General features: G+C 36.3%; 1 protein-coding gene across 1 annotated transcript in view; it reads right to left on the minus strand.

Moving 5' to 3' along the window:
* LOC108359648 (Down syndrome cell adhesion molecule-like protein Dscam2) overlaps window positions 1-25489 on the minus strand; it is a 235765-nt gene that overhangs the window by 174142 nt on the left and 36134 nt on the right. Inside the window, exons 5-6 of the mRNA XM_017611583.1 lie at window positions 22653-22814; window positions 10181-10325 (exon numbers count right to left, since the gene is read on the minus strand). Of these exons, the coding sequence (XP_017467072.1) occupies window positions 10181-10325; window positions 22653-22814 (307 nt within the window). The remainder of the gene's footprint in view (window positions 1-10180; window positions 10326-22652; window positions 22815-25489) is intronic.

The following is a 25489-nucleotide window of genomic DNA, read 5'->3' on the forward strand; positions in this document are numbered from 1 at the left end:
AGCAAACAGTTTGTAAAATTTAAATGAAATAAAAAAGTTCCATTTTTAAAACAATAAATTATATAAACCAAAATAAAATTTGATTTAAAAAGGAAAAAACTAAATAAAATTAGTTTTTTAAAATTTAACAAGAAAATAAAATAAATAAAAAATAAGAAAAAGAAAATTTTCCTGCCCTAGGACTCGAACTCGAATCTCCCGAATGGCACGCCAGTGCTCTGCTCACTCAGCCTTTGCGACTTTTGAGGCATTGCGCGCAAAATGATATAATTACTTAATTTTATATTTGATTTCAAACTGAACAAAAAAAGTGAGTGATGCCACTCTAAGAGGAAACGTTAATTAACTAATTTAACGATCATTAGAGCTAATTTAATGAACGTTTCTGAGTGCGGCTGTAAGCAGCTAAAAAGTGTTTTGTGCCATGAGGTTATAATATGGCAATGTACAGGAAGCAAAAAAACGTTATGCCTTGTCAAGTAATATTTTAAAAATAACACAGAAGTGCCCGCTGTACTAGAAAAGTACACTCCCAAAAATTAACTTTTGAGCTTTTTTGATTAATTTTAGTTCCTTAATTTGTTTAAAATGGCTTTTATGATCACATAAATAAAATTAGATATAATAAAATTCCAACCGTTTTTGTTTGGGCGTAAATGAGTTAAGGCGGATCTCCATAGCATGCGAATGGTTATGTGGTTATATTTTTTATTCTATTAGCAACAATAAAATACACTACACAATGAGGTTGTTCACGCTTGCCTGGTTATCAAATTATGTAGTTATGTTTTTTATTCAGTTTACAACAATAAAATACGCTACACAATAATAAATTTAACCAGATAACCTGATAACAAGGCAAGTGTGAAGAACCTCATTGTTTTATTAGGAATTTGCTGCGAATGAAAACCAATTTATCAGCTGTTCATGAAACTTGCAAATTATTACTGGATTTGCGTTCGCGTAGTTTTTTGGATATTTATTCAATGAGAGCGAATTCTCCGAAATTAAGTTACTGGAGAGTTGCTGGCAAGTTATTGGATAATTTGTAAACAAACACAACTATTATGACTTCTGTAACAAATTAACTGCGCCGTCTTGCCTTCGCCAACCGTTCAAACGAGATCTCATGCTTCCGGCAACCGTCCAAATGCAGTACGATGCCTTCGGCAGTCGACCAAATACGGCGGTTGCTGGTTTCGTGCATGTCCATTCGGAATACTGGTTTGCCGAAGTCAATATCAGTATCTGCCGACCCTAAATTGGAGCGCTAAGCGTTGCGTTTCGATTGTCAACGAGTGTTAGTGCGCACTATCTCCAAATCAAGGGGGCGTAATTTTTTATGTTTTCTCATTTGCCCCCAATTTTATTCTCGTTTCTTCTCTGAATTTTTTGTTCTTTCTCTTTCTTTCCGTCTTCTGCATACAACTTCAACATGTAACGCCCTTTCTAAAATGAAAATTCCATTTGCTCGACGCCAGCGCGGCGTTATTATGGGATGCTCCATACAAATTGTACGGGCATTAGAATTTTTGAGTTGTTTGGCGGTAGGTTTAGGGACGGTAGTATGAGATGTTATAAGTATCGTTCACTTGTGGTGGCTGTATTTGCAAGACAGCACGTTTGGGCTGGTGTTCGGTCATCCACTCATTTTTTTTTTGTATCGATATTTACTATTAAGTCAATGCGCTGCTATGTCGTACAAAGATAGTTTCACTCATAGTGTAATAAACAAAGTAAAATCAATATATGACATATTTATTTTCGATACGCTTATTTGACACACTTTTGTCATTTCATTAACCCATTTGCCAGTAGTAACATTATAAATGTACATATTTCAAATTTAAAATTTTTTTATTACAATTCCAAAAATAATTCGTTTTAGAAAATAAAGATCAAAACGAAAAAATTTCATAAAAAATGTCAGACACTTGCTGTTTATGCAGAACTACACACAAATAAAAGCGTGGAAAAAAGAAAAAAGGTACGTTTATTGTGCCGAAGGATGTTACAGTGAGAAGGAAATCGATCAATACGTGTGGTATTCAACTGACTACATTATCTATCCAGGGTTTACGTCCTGCACTTCAATCGACTGAAATAAATATACGCCAAGCGACAAGCGAAGACGACTCAATCCTGATGCAGTTCCATCAACTCAACTTTTATGCGTTATTTCGTAATATTTTCGTATATATCTAACCATTCTGTTTCCTGATTGGCTCAGTAACCACCTAAGGTCGCGCCAGACATTTTGTTATTCATATCACTGGTTACTGAACCCAAAATCTCAAGTCTCACCCTAGGATAAGCTCTTATTTATTCATCTTACTAATATTATAAATGTGAAAGTTTGTATGTTTGGATGTTTGGGAAATCATCACGCGGAAGCGACTGAACGGATTTGCTTGAAATTTTGTACGCAGATAGCTTATGGCCCAGATTGGTTAATAGCAAGGAATGAAACCGAAACCCAAACCGAAACCGCAACCGTTTAAAACCGTTTCGTTTTTCAAAACCGAAACCGAAACCGTAACCGTTATCTTAACCTAAAAAGGAACGATACCGAAACCATTTCAATCACAGGTTTCAATCGGTTTCCAGAAATTTACAAAAATAATAAATCAAAATTTCTTTGAAATAAATGATTTATTTAACCAAAATCAGCAATATTTTGCTAAAATTCTTGTTAAGTAGTAAATAAGTATGTCAAGGTAACTTTTCGCAAAAAGCTACTAAAATGGTGCCTAATAAATTAAATCTCCGATCTGGCATCGGTTATTTGGAAGAAGTCATTTTGATTTTCATTTTCACGTGTATAGTTGTAAAGGACACAGAAATGAAGGGGTTTCATTATTATGTAGTAAATATATGACGAAAATAACAATTATATTTTAGTTTTCATACACCTTTAGTTTTACAGCAAAAGGGAAACATTTAAGTGAATCTGGTGATGACGTTGTTGCTGTGTATCTGTGTAGTTTTCAGTGGAAACGGGTTTCGTTTGACAGATTTTACATGGACGAAAACACAAGTTTTAGGTCGAAAACCAGTTTTAGCAACGAAAACATGTTTCCGATGTCGGTCAGAACATGGTATAAGTGAAAAAAACAAGAACAACGTGAATCAGCTGTTTCTCGACTTGTGGGCACGAAATGTGGGTTTTTGCGTTTCCGTACTTCTGAACTTTGTTCCATTTTTGAAAGAAAATGTTTCTCTTATTCTCTAATTACCAAATCCGGTCCGGATTGTTAGGGAAAGAACCTAGTGTTAATATTATCAGTGAACTGTAATTTTCGATTTTCTTTCCTCAACGTTTAAGACATTGTGATTTAAATAATATCAACAAAGTTTCTGTGAAAAACCGAAACCGGAACGAAACCGAAACCAAAACCGAAATAAATTTTGAAGAACGAAACCAAAACCGAAACCGAAACCGGAACGTTATTTTGAATCGGTTTCATTCCTTGGTTAATAGGCTATTTTCTTAACAGTTGCCACCTGTTAAAAAAGTTTAATTTATTTAATATGCGGAAACGAGTGAATGGATTTGGATTCTTAAGAGTTGCCACCTGTTAAAAAAGTTTCATTAAACTAATACGCGGAAACGACTGAATATATTTGCATGAAATTTTTCAAGCAGATAGCTTATGACCGACAGTGGAAAATAAGCTAATATTTTGGAAGAGTTGCCACCTGTTAAAAAAGTTTAATTGAATTAATACGCGGAAACGACTAAACGGATTTGCATAAAATTTTGCACACAGATAGCTTATGACCTAGGTTAGAAAGTAGGCTACTTTTTTAAGAGCTGCCACCTGTTAGAAATGTTTAGTTTAATTAATACGCGGAAATGAGTGAACTGATTTGCATGTAAGTTTTCACACAGATAGCTTATGACCTAGACTGGAAAAAAGGCTACTTTTTTTTAAGAGTTACCACCTTCTTAAAAAGTTTAATTAAGTTAATACGCGGAAAAGTCTGAACGGATTTGCATGAAATTTTGCAAGCAGAGGGTCAGTTCCCATTCTGCGTTATCGTGAAGTGATAAAAATAACTCCTTTACTTCATGTTCAACTCCTTTACACCGCATTTATTTCGCTGTTAATTTTATACTTTTCAATTCCTTCACGGTGACGCAGAACGGGAATTGACCCTCAGATAGCCTATGACCTACAGTGGAAAATAGGCTAATTTTTTGGAAGAGTTGCCACCTGTTAAAAAAGTTTTAATTAAATTAATACGCGGAAACGACTGAGCAGATTTGCATGACATTTCGCACAGAGATAGCTTATGACCTATGTTGAAAAATAGGCTACTATTTTAAGAGTTATCACGTATTAGGAAAGTTTAATTAAATTAATACGCGTGAATGACTGAACTGATGTGCATTCAAGTTTGCACACAGATAGGTTATGACCTAGACTGGAAACAAGGCTACTTTTTTAAGAATTGCGACCTGTTTGAAAATGAAATTTTGCTCAAAGGTGGTTTATGACCTGGATTGAAAAATAGGCTACTTCCTTAACCGGTTTTTCGATCAGAACGAAATTTAGTACACTTACTACGGATTTCGGAAGGATGGTCTTAGACTGAAAGTAAGCCCGATAACTCAATGCCCCTCCCATACAAATTGGAATTTTCATATTACATACATATCTCTGGAAGTATTTGTGGGAGAGAACTGAAACTTGGTATAGTAATATGTGTGTGAAATCAATGATGGCATTAATCGATTGATGTTTGAATCAGTTAGTTAATTCGATTAAATTTAATCTGATTACAGTTAATCATGATTAATTTTAATCTGACTAAACAGTTAATCGTAACGTGATTAAAAAATAAATTTTTAATCATTAACTCTTAATTTGATCAAGCAGGTTTGGTTATTAATTAAGTTATGCTGGAATTTCCCTGTGCACACAAAGCAAGTTAAACCGGTATGGCTAAGTCGGGTTTCCTCATCAATCTAAGCAATTTGGTGTGCATTTTCATTAAGCTATATACCAACAAACGTTTTACAAACTAGGTTTGTAAAAGTTCCCAGTTTATGTATTACTAATAACAATAATTAAATTTTTTTATATTATGTGCCTTTTATAAACGTAAAACACAAAATAATTACTATAACTGGTGTTTGGTTTCAAACTCGGACAAACTAGAAAAATTAATCAAGTTTTATTTTTAATTGGATTAATGTTTTAAATTAATTAAACGTAATCGCAGCCAGCGATTAACGATTAAAAAATGTTATCATTAATCGTACAGTTGATTACGACGAATTAATTTTAATCGTCCAGCGCGATTAAAATTTTAATCGTTAATTTTTAATCGTTAATCAGATTGACAGTTTGCCAACACTGTGTGAAATCATGTTCATATTCACGGAGAAAAATGGACTTTTTTGGAAAATTGGCGCAGCACCTCCCATACTGACTGAAAGTTTCATATTGCATATCTCTTCAAATGTTTGGTGTAAAGCACTCAAGCTTGGTATGTGAAACTAATACCATACTCATGGAGAAAAATTAGAGTTATTGGAAAAGGTGGTGTGGCAAATCCATGCAAATTGATTTTTCTATGCTGCATATCTCTGGAGGTGTTTATTGCAGAGGACTGGAACTTGGCACCGAGATGTGTATAGAAAATGCAAATTGATTTTTCTACGCTGCATATCTCTGGAGGTGTTTATTGCAGAGGACGGGAACTTGGCACCGAGATGTGTATACAAAACTAATTCCATACTCATGGAGCAAAATTTGCGCTATTCGAAAAGGGGACATGGCTCCTCCCGTACAAATTTACTGTTTTATACTGCTTACCTCTAGAAGTGTTCATGGTAGAGTACTGGGACTTGGTGCTGGGGTATGTAAAATCAATTCTGAATTCATGGAAGAAGATTAGGGTTACAAGAAAGAGGGGCGTGGCAGTTCCAGTACAAATTTACTTTTTCTTGCCACATATCCCTGGAAGTGTTTGTGGAAGAATACTGGAACTTGGTATGGAGTTGTGTATACAAAATGTATCAATTGCTCATGGAAAAAATGTGAGTTATTAAAAAAGGAGGCATGTCGCTTCCCATACATACTAAAAACTTCTTAATATATAATAAGTATTTTAAATTTGTTATGGAAATTTATTTTATAAGTGCCGTACTGATAGAATAAATTTCATTAACTGGGAAAGGGAGAGCCGGGTTCGGCCTTATAATCTAAAGCTCTCTTGAGGCATTTGCCACAGTAATGAGAAGTGGTATTTTATCAAGGCCAGGTTACTAAATTTGAGTTGGAAATATTAGAACCCGCCGTGGCACCTCCAAGAAGGTTACACGTTCACGCGTCGTATACCTGGAACCATTTTAAGGTAAACTTAGAGGGATTGATATCTTTCGTATGCCTAGCGCGCAGACGAGATTTTATAATTTCATAGTTTTAAACGGCCTAAATACCTTAACTCGCTTAAAAACTAACGAGCTATAACGAAATGGGCACAGAAATAAAATCTAACATCATTAAATTATTTTTCATATTTGTATAAAAGCGCGGGGTGAAACCCGCGGGTATAAGCTGGTTTGTTTTAAAGCCGGTATGGACATATGAAACACGGTTATGGGGCTCTGCAGACCCATCCAATGTAGAAATAGATACTCCCAAGTTTCCTTTTAAAAAATCTTAAAATGATTGCGGACGCTCCGTTTTATGTCACAAACAACCAAATACACCGTGACCGTGATTCCTATTGGTTCTTCTGAAATAAAAACTACGCCTTGGCGCACCAACAAAAATTCATCTTATTTCAACACAAATTTCTCATACAGTATTATTACAGCGACTTAAAAGGAAGTCAATATTAGATCTCTACTAATATTGAACACCTGCGAAAAAATATGGTTGCAGCACTGGGTGTACTCCATACATGATTATTTTTATCTAGTAATAGGTTTTAAATATTGCTTAATGCACAATACAGATTGCAATAAAATATATGAATTTAAAAAAATATATATATTAACTAGCGCAAAATAGAAATACAAAGTGAAGTGAAGTCAAACTTCATTTGGTCTTCTCCTGCCAACACCAGCATAATCCTGTACTTTAAGGGCTATGGAATTGTTATCTTTAAAGACGAAGTGGCCTAGCAAGTGAAGAAGTCGTGTTTTAATTCACTAAACCATAATGCATTCGTATAAATACATACATCCATAGCGTATGTGTTTTGTACACTTTGCGATTATGTAGCTCATCGTGTTATACATGAATAAAAGCCAAAAAAAGGGTTAATGTAGTCAAATATACGAATTCTTTACATGTACATTTTCAAATAAGCGTACGTCATATATTGATTTCACTTTGTTTATTACATTATGATTTCACTAAATTTTTTTTCTCGGCCAAATTAAGTGTCTGACATAAATGCTTTTTTTTGACTTTTGCATCATAATTGTGCTACCAACTTCATTTATTAAAAAAACTTAAATTTCAAAAACAAAAAAATTAGCGTAAAAAAATGATTTGAGCATTTAAAGGTAATTGGAATACAAGGACGAACTGCAAGAATAACGGGGTGAAATTTATTCAATTCCCTTCTATACCGTATATATAGAAAAGGTGGATGGACGCTTGCCAAACGCATGCAGAACTACATATTTCCAAAAGTTCCGCATGATTGCATGAGGCGTGGCACCTCACATGCAAATTTTCATACTGTGTATCTCTGGAAATGTTTATGGAAGAGTACCGGAACTTGTTATCAAGTTATACAAAATCTGTTCCATACTCATGGTGAAATATAATTTAAAAGGTTCTGTGGTCTCTCCCATACAACTGAAATTTTCATACAGCAAATCTCTGCAAACATTTTGGAGGAGTAGAATTTCATATGAAGATTTAATGTATTGTGGAACGATTTTCCGTCATCCCTTGTCATATTTGGTTTGGAGACAAACCGGTTTCGGCGTTGTGCCATCTCCAGTATCATTTTTCGTTCTGAATAGTTCGTGTTTCCTTCCGCTTTTTATGTATTCGTGTTACTATCTGTTTTAACTGTCATTATGTCATGCAGACCCATCTAATACTACGTTTGCGACAGAATTCGTGAATTCTTCATTTCATGAATTTAAAAATGGTCCCGTTTATGCATAGTTCGCAAANTCCTTCCGCTTTTTATGTATTCGTGTTACTATCTGTTTTAACTGTCATTATGTCATGCAGACCCATCTAATACTACGTTTGCGACAGAATTCGTGAATTCTTCATTTCATGAATTTAAAAATGGTCCCGTTTATGCATAGTTCGCAAATTCATGAAATAAGGTGATTTGAAAAAGTGGCAACGCACTGGCGGGAAACTAAACAGTAGGGTTGTGACTTTTTTGCCTCCTTTCGAATTTACAAAAGCCGTTGGAGCCAGGCAATGAGCCTTATTTTATTTAAATTGGTTTTAATACATTTTCAGTTTATTCTATTTGAATTTACTTTATATTTGACCAATTCCGCACAACTTTTCCAGTGTTTGAAGTCCCTGCTATGCAACTCATGGTTATTATTCTAAAAACATCATAATCCTAGTAAACAGCTGTTTGTGGAACTTGCACTTCACGATTTCATGAAATGATGCCGAATTCATGGTTAACTTTCGTGTATAACTGAATTCATGAAATGGTGTTTATGCAGCCATTTTTAACCCAAATTCTTGAAATGAATTCGTGAATTAGCCTACGCATAAACGTAGTATAAGTGTTTCAGCTTTTGTTTCATTATCTCGCAGGTAGGTGCTTTTTGGTTGCTTGTATTCGCCGACGGGTAATTTTTATTTTCTTGGTTTTCGTGATTGCGTCAGCTTATGTTCCGTTATTTAGCAGGTAGGTGGTTTTAGGTTGCTTGTATGTGCCGGCAGATACAAATCCGTTATTTTAGTCTTCTTGGATTCTGCGGCGTGGGTCCGCTTAGAAATACTCGGCTGCGACGGCCAACAAATAAAGTCAAGCGCTCACGTGAAGAGCCTCCTAATGAAAAATCGCAGCAATTTGCCCACCGTTGTCACTTCACTTGACAATTCTGAGGTTGGTAAGAGCCAGGTCAACAAACGTGCGCGTTATTTGAAACCTCCGAATTGTCAAGTGAAGCGAAAATGGTGGGCAAATTGTTGCGATATCACGTGTGCGCTAAAACCATTTTAGTGCCAGTGACTTTATTTGTTGCCCAACGCAGCCGAGTATTTCTAAGCGGACGCTTTTTCCCAGGTGCAGGATTTATCATACCTAATATGAAGAGAAAATCTTCCACTCATATACATGGATAGACCAAATTTCAAATGGTGATCTGATAAAACCTAAAACAGAATTCCTTGTTGATATAAAGATAACGGAAGTAATTTTTAATAAATTTAATGGAAATGAGATTTCGAATTACAAAGATTTAATAGCTAAGTTACTGAAATTAAGTTCTAAAGTAAATTTAGAAGAGTTAAACTTTTTTTAATGTGTGATATACTTCAGAATTAAGTATTTGAATAAAAAACTAAATGCTCAAAAACATTGGGCTTGTAAAAGCAAGAAAATTGCCAAAACAGTTTTATAAATGAGTGTGTAGTTCTGTGTAAGTGTGCATTTCCACATTTACATTATAAGAAAATGCAGTAACTAAAATGAAGCTGATTCTAATGAGATTTTAAATATTTTCATATTTACAGAAACTTTCATTTCAAAGATATTGGGCTGTATGTAAGTCAATGCTCTTTCTTAAAATTTCAGACCTTTTACTCGATTTTTTCAAACAAATTTAAGTAATAGGTATGCAATTTTAAGTAAAAGCAATTGCTTATTTTTATGCATAGGGCTCATTGAGTTTTATCAAATATGGTAAATGCATAACAAAGGGTTAATTTCTTAGTTTACATTTTTTGACATTACAGTCAGCTATGAGAGAGCTCGACTGAGTTGTTATTTCTACCTCGTTGAATATGCCTTGGTTCTACCTTACTATGTTTTTATCATGATGCATACGTAATAAAAATCGAAACGTGTTTGTGAGTTTGAGTATTGGATGTTAAAAGTATTTTGTTTTCTAGTATCAAAAATGATCAGGCTGCATCTGAACGGTTTTACCTTATAGTGTTCTTATGTTATCATGCATAGAATGCCACTTTTTTTTAGCTATTTTCTATTTCTGTGCACTCACCCAGTTCCGATTAATGGTTTGTCATTACGTTCCCAGCGAAAACTCACTGGTAAATCCCCTTCCAGAATTTGGCACGAAATGGCAGCACGCATGCCCTCGCGCAACATATTGGTCATTGCTTGGATAGGCATAATTTTAGGGGGTACTGCAACAAAACACAAAAACAAACGTTTTATTTAATATTACACATATATATGTAGGTATATATAATTATCCATGGGCGTAGCCAGAACCAAATTTAGGGGGGCCGCCTATAAACAGCAAAAATTTCAAAACCAATAACTATTACTTACTATAAAGTTGTTTATTGTAGCTTCAAATTATTGTAACCACATAAACGGAAGTTCACAAAAGTTGATATAACTAAAACTTTTCGTCGATTTAATTAGTTAATTCTTTACTGCGTATATTTTTTTACGAGGAGGAAGCATCGAAAGCCTAAGGCCGAGGCCACGCAATGAGCGGCTTAGCGGCGCAATACAGAAATACCGCTTATTGCCATGATGCAGCGAAACAAAGGTGGCGCCTTCCGCGGACCGCTAATCCTCTCTTTCTCGACCTGACAGCATCCACCGTTTCGCTGACGCCACATTATTATTTTTGAGCTTTAGTAATGAATATTAAATATTCATATTGTACCTATTTGCCAAAAAGTTGTACCTAAAGGTACCTAAACAGTAAACAAGTACTTTTATGTTCATATATTTTTGATTCCTTCCTCCTTCTGTACCTTAACAACTTTTGGATTTACATGAGACAATATTTTCAAATGTACCTAAAATAATGTGATTGTACCGAATGTACGTTCAAATTTAAGAAGCTGAAGAGTAGGTACATTTCAATCTAGGTTTACATCACTATTTCGCGTTTAGGAAAGTCAAGACGAACAAAACAGTGCTCAGGTGGGGAAGGGGATGGGTGTATTAAAAACTTTGGGGAGTTATAGGGGTAGAAAATAGTTGCCAGTACTTTTAGAAAAAAATCTCATCTTAAGGGTAAGTTCTGTAAGAATTTGTCTCTTAAGATTTTGCATACAGATAATGTTTTTAATTTTAAAGTTATCTAGACAGGAGTTACCTATGGAGATATTCGTACAAAGTTGTCACCTACTCGAAATTATTTATAAGCTAAATAAAACATCACACTGATTATCAAGTGAAACGTATTTTAAAAATCCCTACTTTCCATCTTTTATGTATTTAATTTTCTGTTTTAAAATTAAAATACAATTAACTATTCATGGGTACTAAAAGAAAGCTCTTAAACAATGCCTTGCCTATATATAAAGTGTTATCCCTTAGGATATTAATTTAAGGGTTCCATTTATTTTCGATTTTACAAAATTTAACTAAAACAAGTAAGAGCAACGCTGTCTTCGGCTATGCCGAAGGCTTCATACCTTTCATGAACATCTGCAAATTTCACTTTGCATACATCGATAGAGGAGTTACATACTTATATAAAAAATCGCATCTAAACAATCAGAGGTATGGAAGATATACCTTATATTAGCACCAATCTAAGTGATTTTCACTGCTATGTGATCGGTATGTAAACCGGTAACACAATTTATTTGGTTCAACTTTGCGTTCAACATTTGCGTTCAACTCAGCGCAGGGTTGCACGAAAAAAAAGTTGAATGGCTAAAAATATCAAAATATGAAAAAATATCAAAATATTCGCCATAAAAAGGTGTTTGCATTGTTCAACTTTGCATTCAACTTTTGGTTGAATGGCCTTTCAACTAATCGCTTTCAACAAAGTTGGTCGCCAGCCAACATTTAGCCATTCAACTTTTTTTTCGTGCAACCCTGCGTTGAGTTGAACGCAATTGTTGAACGCAAAGTTGAATAATGCAAACACTGCTTAAATTCCTACATAAAGGAGATATATCGCAAAAACTGGTATCTGAACAATCAGTGGTATAGGAGATAAAGGTTATACGGCATAGCTTTTGAAGACTTTCTCAGTAGACTTTGTATTATTATTTATAAAATATCTTACGAAATTTATCGGTTTTAGCTGTTCAAATAAAGGAGTTTTACAGTAAAATTCCATATCTGAACAATCAAATGTATGGAAGATACATATATGTTATAGTCACCCGATCCTTTTTATTGTCACTGTAAGTATTCGGTTAATAATGAATGAAAATGATGCGAAATTTCATGTTCCTAGCTGCATAAATGGAGGAGTTATGATAAAAGACCTCATATCTGAACAATCAGTTGTATGGGGGCTGCAGGTTATAGTGACCCGATCTTTGTTATTTTCACTGTAAGTCTTCTGTTGATAATGAGTGAAAACAGCGCGAAATTGCATGGTCCTAGCTAGATAAATTGAGGAGTTACAACGAAAAATCTCATATTTGAACAATCAGTAGTATGGGAGCTATAGGTTATAGTTACCCCATCCTTTTAATTTTCACTGTAAGTCTTCTGTTGATAATGAGTGAAAACAGCGCGAAATTGCATGGTCCTAGCTAGATAAATTGAGGAGTTACAACGAAAAATCTCATATTTGAACAATCAGTAGTATGGGAGCTATAGGTATAGTGACCCGATCTTTGTAATTTTCACTGTAAGTATTCTGTTAATAATGGGTTCACGTACTGCAAAATTTCATGTTCTTAGCTGCATAAATGGAGAAGTTATAACGAAAAATCTCATATCTGAACAATCAGTTGTATGGGAGCTATATGTTATAGTGGTCCGATTCTTCCGGTTCCGACAAATGATTAATACATTATAAAAATACACCCAACTACCAAATTTTATCCGGTTACCTCGAAAACTGAGAGACTAGACTGCATACAANTGATTAATACATTATAAAAATACACCCAACTACCAAATTTTATCCGGTTATCTCGAAAACTGAGAGACTAGACTGCATACAAACAGACAGACGGACAGACGGACATGGCTAAATCGACTCAGCTCGACGTTCTGATCATATAAGTATACATTTTAATGGGTGTATCTCTTTTTATTCTGGTACTTACAAACATCGGACCAAAGTTATAATACCAGTTCATGCTCATGAAATGTATAAACATTAATATGGATATCAAATAAAAGGTATTTTTAAGAACTTTTTGATAAAGGTTGCCATGTTTTTTTTTTTTTTGTAGTACAAATTTGTGTCTTATTCCCTCAAATAAAGTTTAATCTGATTTTTAAACAGCTGGTAACCCATATGTTGTTTAGAAATAAAGCCCTTTCAAAATCATTTCGATTGATACCCATATTGTAGTAATTTATTTAGGTTAATTGTATTTAATTATTTTACAGGTGGCAACCCTTCTCATGTTCTAGCCCAGTTATAAACCTTCTCCTCGCCGNCTTATTCCCTCAAATAAAGTTTAATCTGATTTTTAAACAGCTGGTAACCCATATGTTGTTTAGAAATAAAGCCCTTTCAAAATCATTTCGATTGATACCCATATTTTAGTAATTTATTTAGGTTAATTGTATTTAATTATTTTACAGGTGGCAACCCTTCTCATGTTCTAGCCCAGGCAAACACGTATGTAGGTATAAGTGTTTCTATAGTCGGATCACGGCACCATAGAGTCTATCGATGTCAAACTTTGAAAAACTTTAGTTTCGTTGTTTTGGCGGAATAATTGCATGCCCCCCCCTCTATTTATTTTATTTTAAACATATACAATTTTAAATGTCATAACACGTCTTTTCTAAACAATTTGAGTCAAAATCTTCATAAAAAGAATTTTTCAACTTTCAGTTTCTTTTTGCATAATTTCGTGAAAATAATTTTTCGAACAATGGAAAAATCACACCAAACATTGGGAGGAAGGTCCTACCTATGTAATTTTTAATTGTAACCTTTATTTTTCTGAGAGTGGAAAGCAGAAACCAAAAAATTAACTGAAATTCTATCTTATTAATTGGTTGAGCCCATATCTTTTGCGAGTTGTAGACGTTACAAAGATCCAATCTTACCCATATTTTATATTTAGGGGTTTGCTTTTCCCATGTGAAATTAGAGCACATGTTATGGGCTGATTATGCATACTTCGCATAACTTCGCACAACTTCGCATAAACTTCTAACTGTAATTTCGTATGTACTTTGTATGTATTTTGTATGTATTCCATTACCCAGAAATTAGCAGAACTTTGAAAAACTTAGCGATCTGTTGAGTTTAGATTTTGCTTCACATTTTCTTAAGTTACACTTTTAGTGCACTGGTACAAATGGTTGTGCGAGGTTATGCGAAGTATGCATAATCAGACCCTTAGGCTAACTATTATTTCCACCTCCGTATAGTCAAAACACTGTGCAATGTGAGAAATAAGAAACCGATTTAAAAACAAATACACTTTTCAATTTCAAAGCGTATTTGAATTAGGGTTATGTATCCATTTGGAGTAATAGCGAACTGAGTCAAAGCGCATCATGTGGCGGTATAAACATGGTGACTGGTTAAAATTAGATGATTCATGGATCGCTATTGAGGTAACTGTCTAAAAGTGTGCAACGGCCAGTTCTTGTCCCATCAACTACGAACTAAGCCTGGGATTATCCGTATATTCGGATACGGGCTCGAATATTCGTGTGTTCGGATAAAATCCGATTAGTACGGATATTCAGTTAACATTTGTTTTTTTGGTTAGCCGGATAGTTGTAAAGCTTTCCTATTTGTCCCAAAAAACACGTCACATTTAGTCTCATTTAAGCGACAGAGCTTTAAGCAGTGCTGAAACTTTACCACAATTGTGGTAGAACTACCACATTTTCAGTCATTTTTTACTTCTCCTACATTTTTAAAAAATCTACCACAATTTTACTGAACTAAAGTTATTAACCTAATGCATAAAAGTTGAACAGCAAATTTTCTCCTGAATATGAATTTAAAAGTCAGAATATTGTGTTAGTTCAAGAGCTGAAGGTGCTGCCAAGCATTTCGAAATTTCTATTGCGTAAATGAAGGATAAATGCTGGCTTTCATAAGTCAAATTCAGTGGCATTTGTCGTCAAATAAATGAAAACACGTTATCAAATGGAACTAAAAAACGGTTTATCGATTGACTTAGATCAGAATAGGCCGTGTACATGTGCTGTTTAATTGACTATCTGTCTGCTATTGGTAAAGTTGTGCCAAAATATGTTGCCAAAATTTGTTAACAAAATAGTTGCGTTCCTTATCTCGCAGAAACAGTCAGAAAAAGTCAGAGGTAGTCAGATTTAGTCCAAAAACGTTCCTTAACTCGAAAATGACAGCAGAAAGCAGAAAGAGCAACACTCAGTGAGAGTGACTCTCTTGAGTCCGAAGTAGTCAGATTTAGTCAGAAGAATTTTTGCTGGCAAAATCTTGAAAAGTGTGAAACTCAACTGAATTTAAATTAACGGAAATTAAAGAATACACCAAAAGTGAGAATAATCTAAAAAGTTAAAAGAAGTGAATTGAAAGTGGAAAGAGGCAAAAAATAATTGATATAGTAAGGGCCGGTTACTCATTGTTTGGTTAACACTTATCTCCGGTTAAACATTGTTATCGACATATTCGATCCATTCATATAACAGGGAGTCGGTGACGTCTATAAAAATGTTTAACCAGATATAAGTGTTAACCAGACATTGAGTAACCGGCCCTAAGCGTTTATTGTGCTTGCGTGAATGTGTTTTGTACATACATTTCTATTCTTATTTGACGTTAGTTTTGTTGTTGCCATTTTTGGACTAAAAATTTGCTTTTTTGCGTTCCTTTACTTTTTCCTGTTATTCTCTTTTAGTGAGTGCATTTTGCTTACGCTCTTGCATTTTCACACTTTTCAGATTTTAGTCCGAAAAGATGAGGAATGGACCTAATATGACATAGTGAAAACCAGTCTAAAGCTGCATTTACACGAGTCGATTTTCCTGGTGATACATTTCCACAGGAAACAAAAGTTGAACGAGTGTAATGAATTTTCAGTGTGTTTAAATTGTGATATTATTTTCAGTGATTTCGTTTCTTCCAAAAAATGTTGCCCTTTCACAGCGCAAAAGGTGTTTGATTTTATACTCAACCCTGTAAAGGGGTATTTCTTTGCCTTCTTCTCCTTGTACAGTTCACGCATTTCATAATATTATCGTTTTAAGCAACCATCTGATTTTCGGGGTAACAATCTCCTCTGACAAAGCTTCAAAGGGCAGATTATGTGCGTTTTTTGCTTTACAAAAGTGTGACATTTTAAGTAACGGACACAAAATTTTCTCACCGTTTGCCTTTATTTAAGAATCGAACCCGAAAAGAGAAATTGGCAATGAAAAGGCGAAGATGCTCAAAGGGCATTTGTGCATTAAATAAATAAAAAAACTCGCTTACGTTATTTTCACGGTTAGGGCTCGATATGTATGCGGTTTAAAGGAAACATGAGACCGTAAAACGTTTGCTTGTTTGTTTAATTCCCTGTACCGTCCCTGTTTTGATATGGCGCTTCATTCTTTTATTCCAAATTAAAAACACATTGCGATCATATTGTACTAGCAATATAGAAGTATAGTGAAACCCGCTTAAGTACCCCCCGCTTAAGTACCTAACCCGCTTAAGTAACCAGCATTTTTGGGCAATATGAATTTTTGAATGTAATCTGAAGAAAATCCCTCTCTTAAATACCTCCCCGCTTATTTACCGAAGGGTACTTAGGCGACCTAAATTTTTCGTAACCCATTTACCACTTTACCTATAATTTTCCCCTTTTAAGTCTTCTTCTTCTTCTTTTTTGGCGCTGTAACAGCCTAAGCGACTTTTACCGAGTTCAGCAAAGCACGCCAGTCGTTTCTCCTCTGTGCCAACTGACGCCAATTGGAAACGCCAAGTGAAGCCAAGTCGTTCTCCACCTGATCTTTCCATCACAGTGGGGGCCTCCCTCTTCCTCTGCTACCACCAGCGGGTTCCGAATTGAATACTTACAGATCTGGAGCGTCGGTGTCCATTCGAAAGATATGACGAAGCCAGCGGAGCCGCTGTATTTTAATTCGCTGCACTATGGCCATATCGTAAAGCTCATACAGCTCATCGCTCCATCATCTGCGACGTCGCCAACGCCTAAAGGCCCGTAAATCTTCCGCAAAATCTTTCTCTCAAACACTCCAAGAGCCGCCACATCGGATGTTGTCATTGTCCCTGCTTCTGCGCCATATACCAGCACAGGCATGGTCGTCTTGTCCTCGATCACTCTCATTCTCGAACTTGGAAAAGGCAGAACAGACTTCGCAGATTTTGTTACCGATGATGTCGATGTCATAGGCATACGCCAGAAATTGCATGCTCTTGTAGTAAATTTTTCCTGAGCGGTTCAGTTCTGCAGCTCTTATTATCTTCTCCAACATCAGATTAAAGAAGTCACATGAAAGGGAGTCGCCCTGTCTGAAACCCCGTTTTGTGGCGAACGGCTCGGAGAGGTCTTTTCCAATTCTGACGGAGCTGGTGGTATTGCTCAACGTCATTTTACACAGCCGTATGAGTTTTGAGGGGATGCCAAATTCAGACATAGCGGCGTATAGGCAACTCCTTTTAGTGCTGTCAAAAGCGGCTGTAAAGTCGACAAATAGGTGGTTAGTGTCGATCCTTTTTTCGCGGGTCTTTTCCAAGATTTGGCGTATTGTGAATACCTGGTCTATGGTGGATTTGCCAGGTCTAAAGCCACACTGATAAGGCCCAATCAGTTCATTGACGGTGGTCTTCAGTCTTTCACACAAAACGCTCGATAAGACCTTGTAACCTATGCTTAGAAGGCTGATCCAGCGGAAGTTGGCGCGAATGGCGGGGTCACCTTTCTTGTGGATTGGGCAGAGCACACTTAAATTCCAGTCGTCGGGCATGCGTTCATCTGACCATATTCTGCACAAGAGTTGATGCATGCACCTTATCAACTCCTCGCCGCCGTACTTGAATAGCTCAGCTGGCAGGCTGTCAGCTCCAGCAGCTTTGTTGTTTTTCAGCCGCGTTATTGCTATACGTACCTCGTCATAGTCAGGCGGTGGAACGTCGACTCCGTCATCATCGACTGCGGGCTCGGGTTCTTCTTCTCCACAACTTTCCGTGCTGCTACCATTTAGTAGGGCGGAAAAGTGTTCCCTCCATAATTTAAGTACGCTCTGGACATCAGTTACTAGGTCGCCATTATTGTTTTTACAGGAGTACGCCCCGGTCTTTAAACCTTCCGTAAGTCGCCTAACATTCTTCCTGTCGGAGCATTTCAAGCTCTTCGCGGCCAGCATTTCAAGCTCTTCGCACTCACGTATTTCTGCCTCTCTCTTCTTGTTGCGGCAAATACGTCTCGCTTCCCTCTTCAGATCCCTATAGCGGTCCCACATAGCGCGCGTTGCGCCCGATCGCAGCGTGGCCCTGTAGGCGGCATCTTTTTTCTCTGCAGCTTCCTGACACTCCTCATCGTACCAGTTGTTCTTTCGGGCTCGCTGAAATCCGACTACTTCTTCGGCGGCGGTACTTAATGAGCGGGAAATGTGGTTCCACTGCTCGCATATGTCGGTTTGTTGAAGAGTGCTCTCTGAGAGCAGGTGTGAGAGTCGAGTAGCGAAAGCGCTGGCTGTCTGTTGTGATTGCAGCTTTTCGACGTTAAGCTTTCCTTGCATATTTGGGCGCACATTTTTTGCTGCACAGAGGCGGGTGCGTATCTTGGCTGCAACAAGATAGTGGTCCGAGCCGATGTTTGGGCCTCGAAGTGTGCGTAAAACACTGGAAGCGTGCCTTCCGTCTATCGCAATATGGTCGATTTGGTTTCTCGTTTTTCCATCCGGAGACAGCCACGTAGCTTTATGGATCTTTTTATGCCAAAGATCCATCCTTGCCCACCCTGGCATTGAAGTCGCCAAGCACGATTTTGATATTATGACGGGGGCAGCGCTCGTACGTGCGCTCCCAGCGCTCATAGAAGAGATCCGTGGATACCCCATCCTTCTTTTCCGTCGGGACATGGGCGCAGAAAAGCGAGATATTGAAGAATCTCTCTTTGATGCGGATTGTGGTTAGACGCTCGTCCACAGGGGTGAACGACAGTACTCGGCGACGGAGTCTCTCTCCCACCACAAATCCAACTCCGAATTTGCGCTCCTTTACATGGCAGCTGTAGTAGACGTCGCAAGGCCCCAGACATTGTTTGCCTTGCCCCGTCCAACGCATTTCTTGGATGGCGGTGATGTCAGCTTTTGTCCTTACGAGGATATCAACCAGCCGGGCAGAGGCACCTTCCCCGTGAAGGGTCCGGACATTCCAAGTGCATGCCCTCAAATCGTAGTCCTTTAAACATTTGCCGTGGTCGTCATCATAAGGGGGGGTCTCATCCGAGGCTTTGCCTTGCTTCTTCACTGGAAGTGGTTTTTACGTGGCGGGTCCCAAGCCCAGCGCACAACCCATTGCTGGGACGGGGGTGGTTTCGCAACCAACTACACGTTTATATAGCGAGCCGCTTGCTCCAAGCAGACACCCGCTTGCAGCCGCACCTACTGGTGAACAGACGCTGCAGACTTCAGTGAGCCCTTAAACCGAATAATTCGGAGTGGCCCCACCGAAGCTCCCTCTCTTTCTGCCGTTACCCAAGGCTCCACTCGGATTGGTTACCGCAACTCGCACATGGGTTGCTCACGTTGCCCACAGTGCGTGAACGAGGATGCAAGAGTCGGGATTGAGTATAGCCATGCAACTGCAAATGCATACCCAGCGCAACAACTATACCCCATTGCACTCCCATTTTAAGTGCTCTTTTAAAATTCTTTTAAATATTTAAAAAATTTGAAATTCAGTGGCAGCGTTACACACCTTCGGAAAAAGAATTATAAAAATCAAAGGTAATTTTTAGCCACTTGAAACTAGCACATTGTTACACTAAAATTTAATGGGCTATAAAACTGTACTATCAAAAAACACTTCAGAGAAAAAAATTTAAAATTTTGGGTGAATTTTTTCTTTAAGTGTTGTATAAAATCTTAAGCTTAGGTTTATATGGTATTTGTTAGGGAATGAACTGTATTTTTATTGAAAAATCTTAAATAATGCTACGGTCTTGGTTTAAACTCCGTATACTTCCTTAAATGTCCATATTTTATTTAAGGATTTACATATTTATGTAAGTTAACAAAAAGATGTAACTACATCAATAATGTTCGCTTAAGTCCCCGCGTCGAGGTACTTAAGCGGGTTCTTTTAAGTATCCAACCCGCCTAAGTACCTCAAAAAGTTGACATTTTTCGTGAGGTATGTATTACATATATGAGGTCCATCCAATATCAAAAAATTGTTACAAATTGTCACTGGAATTTGCAAGTTTTTACTGGAAATGCATTCAATAACCCAAAATATTTACAAGAGAGAGCGAATTCGAGAGTGTAACAGCCCGAGAGAACTGCAAATTTTTGCAGGAGTCAAAAAGTAAGGTTATGTTTCAAATTCAAATGGAAACAAACTGTTTAAGAGGAAGATTTGATGAAACATAATTAGTGAAATGAAAATATGGATGAAAGATTTAAATCTATTGTATATTTTTTTATTTTTATGACGATGGGAACTATTAAAAATTAAAAAGAAAATTACGCGCCAAAACTTAACCGTCAGAAAGTGTCAAAATGGCCTAAGTAGCAAGTTTTTATTAGTTTTGCGTTCAATAACTTTTTCTGATAATTTTGTCTTGCTCTCTATTTTTCTTTTACACTTTCGCCGCAAGTACTTACTGGAAAAGTTATTGAAAGGACCTATGGTTACTACAGTGTAATTCGACGAATAAAAAGTTTACAAATATTCTAACACACCTTGTTAGGGATCTACCACTGTTTTTATACCCGAGCGCACTTGTGCACAAGGGTATATTAATTTTGTTCACATAACGGTTGTTTGTAACAGCCAAAACGAAACGAGATAGATATAGACAAGTGTATACATAAATGCTCAGAATGAATAGCGAAATCGATTAAGCCATGTCTGTCTGTCCGTCCGTCTGGCCGTCTGTCCGTCCGTCCGTGTACACGATAACGCGAGCAAAAATTGAGATATCTCAACGAAATTTGGCATCTAGGTTTCCCTTAATCCAAGGTAGGTTGGTATTGAAAATGGGCGAAATCGGACTATAACCACGCCCACTTCCCATATAACGGTAATTTCCAGAAATACGAAAACTGCGATATTTTAGTAACTACTGAAGATAATTCACTCAAAATTGATATTTACAATAATTTTTAGACAAAAAATAAGAATATTATAAATTTTTGGAAAATGGGCGTAGCCACGCCCACTTATGGTTACATGTGTATATCTTGGTAACCGCTGCACCAATTTCTTCCAAACTTGGCACATTTGTTGGTCTTGGTACAGCATACTAAATGGCCGAAAATTTGAAACATTTGACAATAACCACGCCCACATCCCATATAACGGTAATTTAGAGAAATACAAAATCTTCGATAAATCAGTAAATATTGAAGCTAATTTATTCAAAATTGACGCTTGCAACAATTCTTTACCAAGAAATACGTTTATGATAAACTTTTGGAAAATGGGCATGGCATCGCCCACTTATGATCACATATATGTATCTCGGTAAGTGTTCTACCAATTTGTACCAAACTCAGCATGGTTATTGTGCTTGTCGCATAAAAGAAAAACGTTGAAAATTATTGAAATCGGACTAAAATTGAGGCCGCTTTTCATATAACGGTAAATTTCAGAACTGCTTGAAACTTCAATATTTCGAAATTTAAGGACGCTAATTTACTCAAAATTGATACACCCCGCCTTAACATCTAGCGGTAGCTTTCGGAAAGGTGAAAAAACATATAGTTAATACTTGCGCCGGGTATTTAATGTTCGGCTCCACCCGAACTGAGACTTTCTTACTTGTTATTAATAACACTGTGCGACACTAAAAAATACCTGTGAAGTTGTGTATATTTTCTTTTCGAGTAAAACAAGAATCAAAATATGAAATATGCCAAACACCCCCAAAATCTTGATTTACCGTTAAAACCCGGTTTTTCGTACTTTTGCGCACTTTCATGCCTGTAACTTAGTTCATTACGAACCGAGTTTCAATTTATTGCCGGGTTTAAAAAGAAGAAACTTGGGCCTTTCGAACGATATATATGTGAATAAAGAAACCTTAAGAGATCTGTGTGTATTTACCCAGAAAACACATTTTTTTTACTTTTTTCACCTCAATAAACCAAAACTCGATTCGTAATGAACTAAGTTACAGACTTATAAGTGCGTAAAAGTACGAAAAACCGGTTTTTTAACGGTAAATCGAGATTTTGGGGATGTTTGGCAAATTTCATATTTCGATTCTGGTTTTACTCGAAAAGACTTACCAGAACATATACATAACTTCCCAGGTATTTCTACTATATACTTTTTTGTAGCAATGTGTAATCTACCACTAATTTGGTTTCTGAAGTGACAACACTGGCTTTAGGCCAAGTGTACACAATTGGGGATATGTATGCAATATTCTTACCTAGTACTTGGATCTCCACATTGCGTCGCGACGTTTGTTTCTGTTTGTTTTGTGCCATGCAAGTGTAAGTGCCCGCGTCCTCTAGTCGCTGAAGTTGCTCTATAATGAGAGTACCATTGTTGTAGGCACGCTGTCTGCGATTAATTGGCAGCGTTTGGCCATCTTGGGAATGTCCAAAATTCACAGAAATGTTGAATAGAAAACAAGTGACAAACAAATTATTTAATACGTAAATCAATACATATGTATATATTTATGTACATTAGACTGCAGGTTTTCTTTTTGTAAGTCAAGTATGTATTAGTGGCGTTGTTCTACTATGATAGCACGGCCGAGTAATCATAGTCAACTTATGTACGATAGTCGGAAAAATTATAGCCGCACCAAATTTTGACAAGTTTTAAAATATTATTTTTGATGTTATTTAATTTTGGTTAGTTGTTTATGGTTCATTCCTTAACAATATCCGTATTAATACAAACTTAAAGGCAGTTTAAAACGATTGGGAATTCGCCGAAATTCGGGGCAAATCGTATCCCGGTTGTGTGAATACACAAACATTTTTCTTTATCCCAGTCACGAAAAATAATTTGTTCATATTTTTCAATACAAGATTGCTGTATTGTACCAAACTTGTGACTATAAAAAAATGTGTCCCAATTATTTTATTTTGTACCGATAGCCCAATATAAAAATGCACAAATGTGCAACGAATTTTCGTAAAAATTTGGAGTTTTTAATTAGATTCTGAGTATGCAGTTTTGTAGGCCATTGAATTCTAGTAGAATAAAGTACAAGTTTCAAATGGCTAACAACGCGGTTGATTTTTTAGAATTTTTAAAAAAGCTCGAAATTTGTACGAGTTTGTCGAAGTTTTTTTTTTAATATTGCACAAAATGACAAAAAAATAATACGTTAAAACTTGGCAAAAAGTGGTTCGGCTATAATTTTTTGACCACTGTATGAATTTTTTATATATTTAATTGGGCATGCACATTATACATAACGGTATGCACTAGAGATGTTAACTTTTCGTTTTTTACGATCCCGAGATTTTCGGGATGTCGTTCTCACAACCCCAGATCCCACGATTAGTCCCGGGACTTAGATGTTCATTACTTTTCAACAACTTAAATCGAAAAAAATGCTTCTATATTGTTTGAGAAGCTCTCCCACCATAAAACAAATAATAAATAAATGGGCTAGTTTATTATTTAAAGTGGCATTTTTATTTTTCTCCCTGACGTCAGGCTTTATTTTAAAGAACTTTGTAATTTCAAACATATGAAATGAAAGGGTAAATTTCTTTAGATTTAAAAAAATAAAAATAAAATTTGTTGGATTCACAAGGACAAATAGGTAATTTTTTTAGCTGATAAAGTTAGAACGCCCAAACTCGACGATGTTACCGAGTTTATATAAGTCCTTAACACATAATTTTTTCAAAAACAAATATTGCGAAATTTCAGGGATAAAATTTTAAAATGACGTTTTCAATACTTACCAGTCCTTAGGCACCGAAAAATTTAACCCCCACAAATTCCACAGAATTTCCTCTTTAATTTGGAACCCATACTTCTACTCTAAGGAAATTTCACTGAATTTTTGAAATCATTTTTGAATTACTGACGTGAAAAACTAAAAAGGCAATTTTACTATATTTGGCCCATGGGTTCGCGAATATATTGATTTTTGTGTGTAAAATTTACTATCGCACAGGCTAGACGTTCACAAAAAAAAACACCTACAACCCGTAGTAATGAGATTTTTGATGCTGTTTTTTAATTTTTTCAAAGATTGGTATAAGAAAAAATTTACTAACTGAACCATAACTATTTATTACGATTTAGACTTGTGAGGTATCATTGCAAAGGTATTTTGTCACCCTCTTTATTTCTTTTTCTAATTAACTCATTCGAAGGATGAAAGAGAAATGTAATACGAAGGGACGTCATTCCAAGTTAACTAAAAATATGTCGGTATTTCAAAAAAGGGAGGTGAATGATTTTTTTTAGCACATTAATAAAAATAGTGGGAAAATACCTTTCTACTGTAATGGCACTACACGCGATGTGGTAACAGCTTACATGGCAACACTTATGTATTTTTATTTTTAAAATCGAAAGTAGTACTCGCGTGTGTACACTATTTGTATTATAAATTTAAGCTATTTCTTTACTGTGCAAACTCGGAGTGTTGTAACTCCATGTGTAGCGCTGCTACCCATACATGTGCATAGCGGAGCCCCAGTTGGAACCGGAGCTGTAACCCGGCGTTTTAAAGGAGTTTCATTGTACGGTAAGCGGGAGCGCAACATGGCGACCGTGATGCAGAGTCACGTAATCTGCTCCAAAATGAAAAAGTGCTAAAAGCACTGTAAAGTTGCTGGTGGTGGCTCCGGTTGGTGGAAAAAAACCCTAACATCATTTTTACATTAAACGGTGGAGTATGGTACGCACCGTACAGCATTTTGCGCGAGGTACAGCATAAATTCTATGCAAACGGCACATTTTAAGAAAGTTCCAGCATTGTGCGAGATGTACAGCACATTTTTACGTAACCAGCAAATTTTTAAAGAAAGTTCCAGCATTTTGTACGGTTTTCGCGTACAGCCGCGCCACCAACCGCTATCTACATACATACACGTAGGTATGTATGTATAACGGCTAACAATTGTTAATGATATTAATATCAAGCCACGCCACCACCATTATATATGTACATATGTATGCATAACGGCATAAGAACAGAAAGCCACAAAACATAAAAATTGAATTTGAATTGATATTTAAACGAGGTTGTACTTATGTACGTACATGTACCTCCATTTTTTTTTT

The sequence above is a fragment of the Rhagoletis zephyria genome, unplaced genomic scaffold (genome assembly GCF_001687245.7).
Source record: "Rhagoletis zephyria isolate East Lansing unplaced genomic scaffold, Rhagoletis_zephyria_1.1 Rzeph_scaffold_00429, whole genome shotgun sequence".
Taxonomy (NCBI): domain Eukaryota; kingdom Metazoa; phylum Arthropoda; class Insecta; order Diptera; family Tephritidae; genus Rhagoletis; species Rhagoletis zephyria.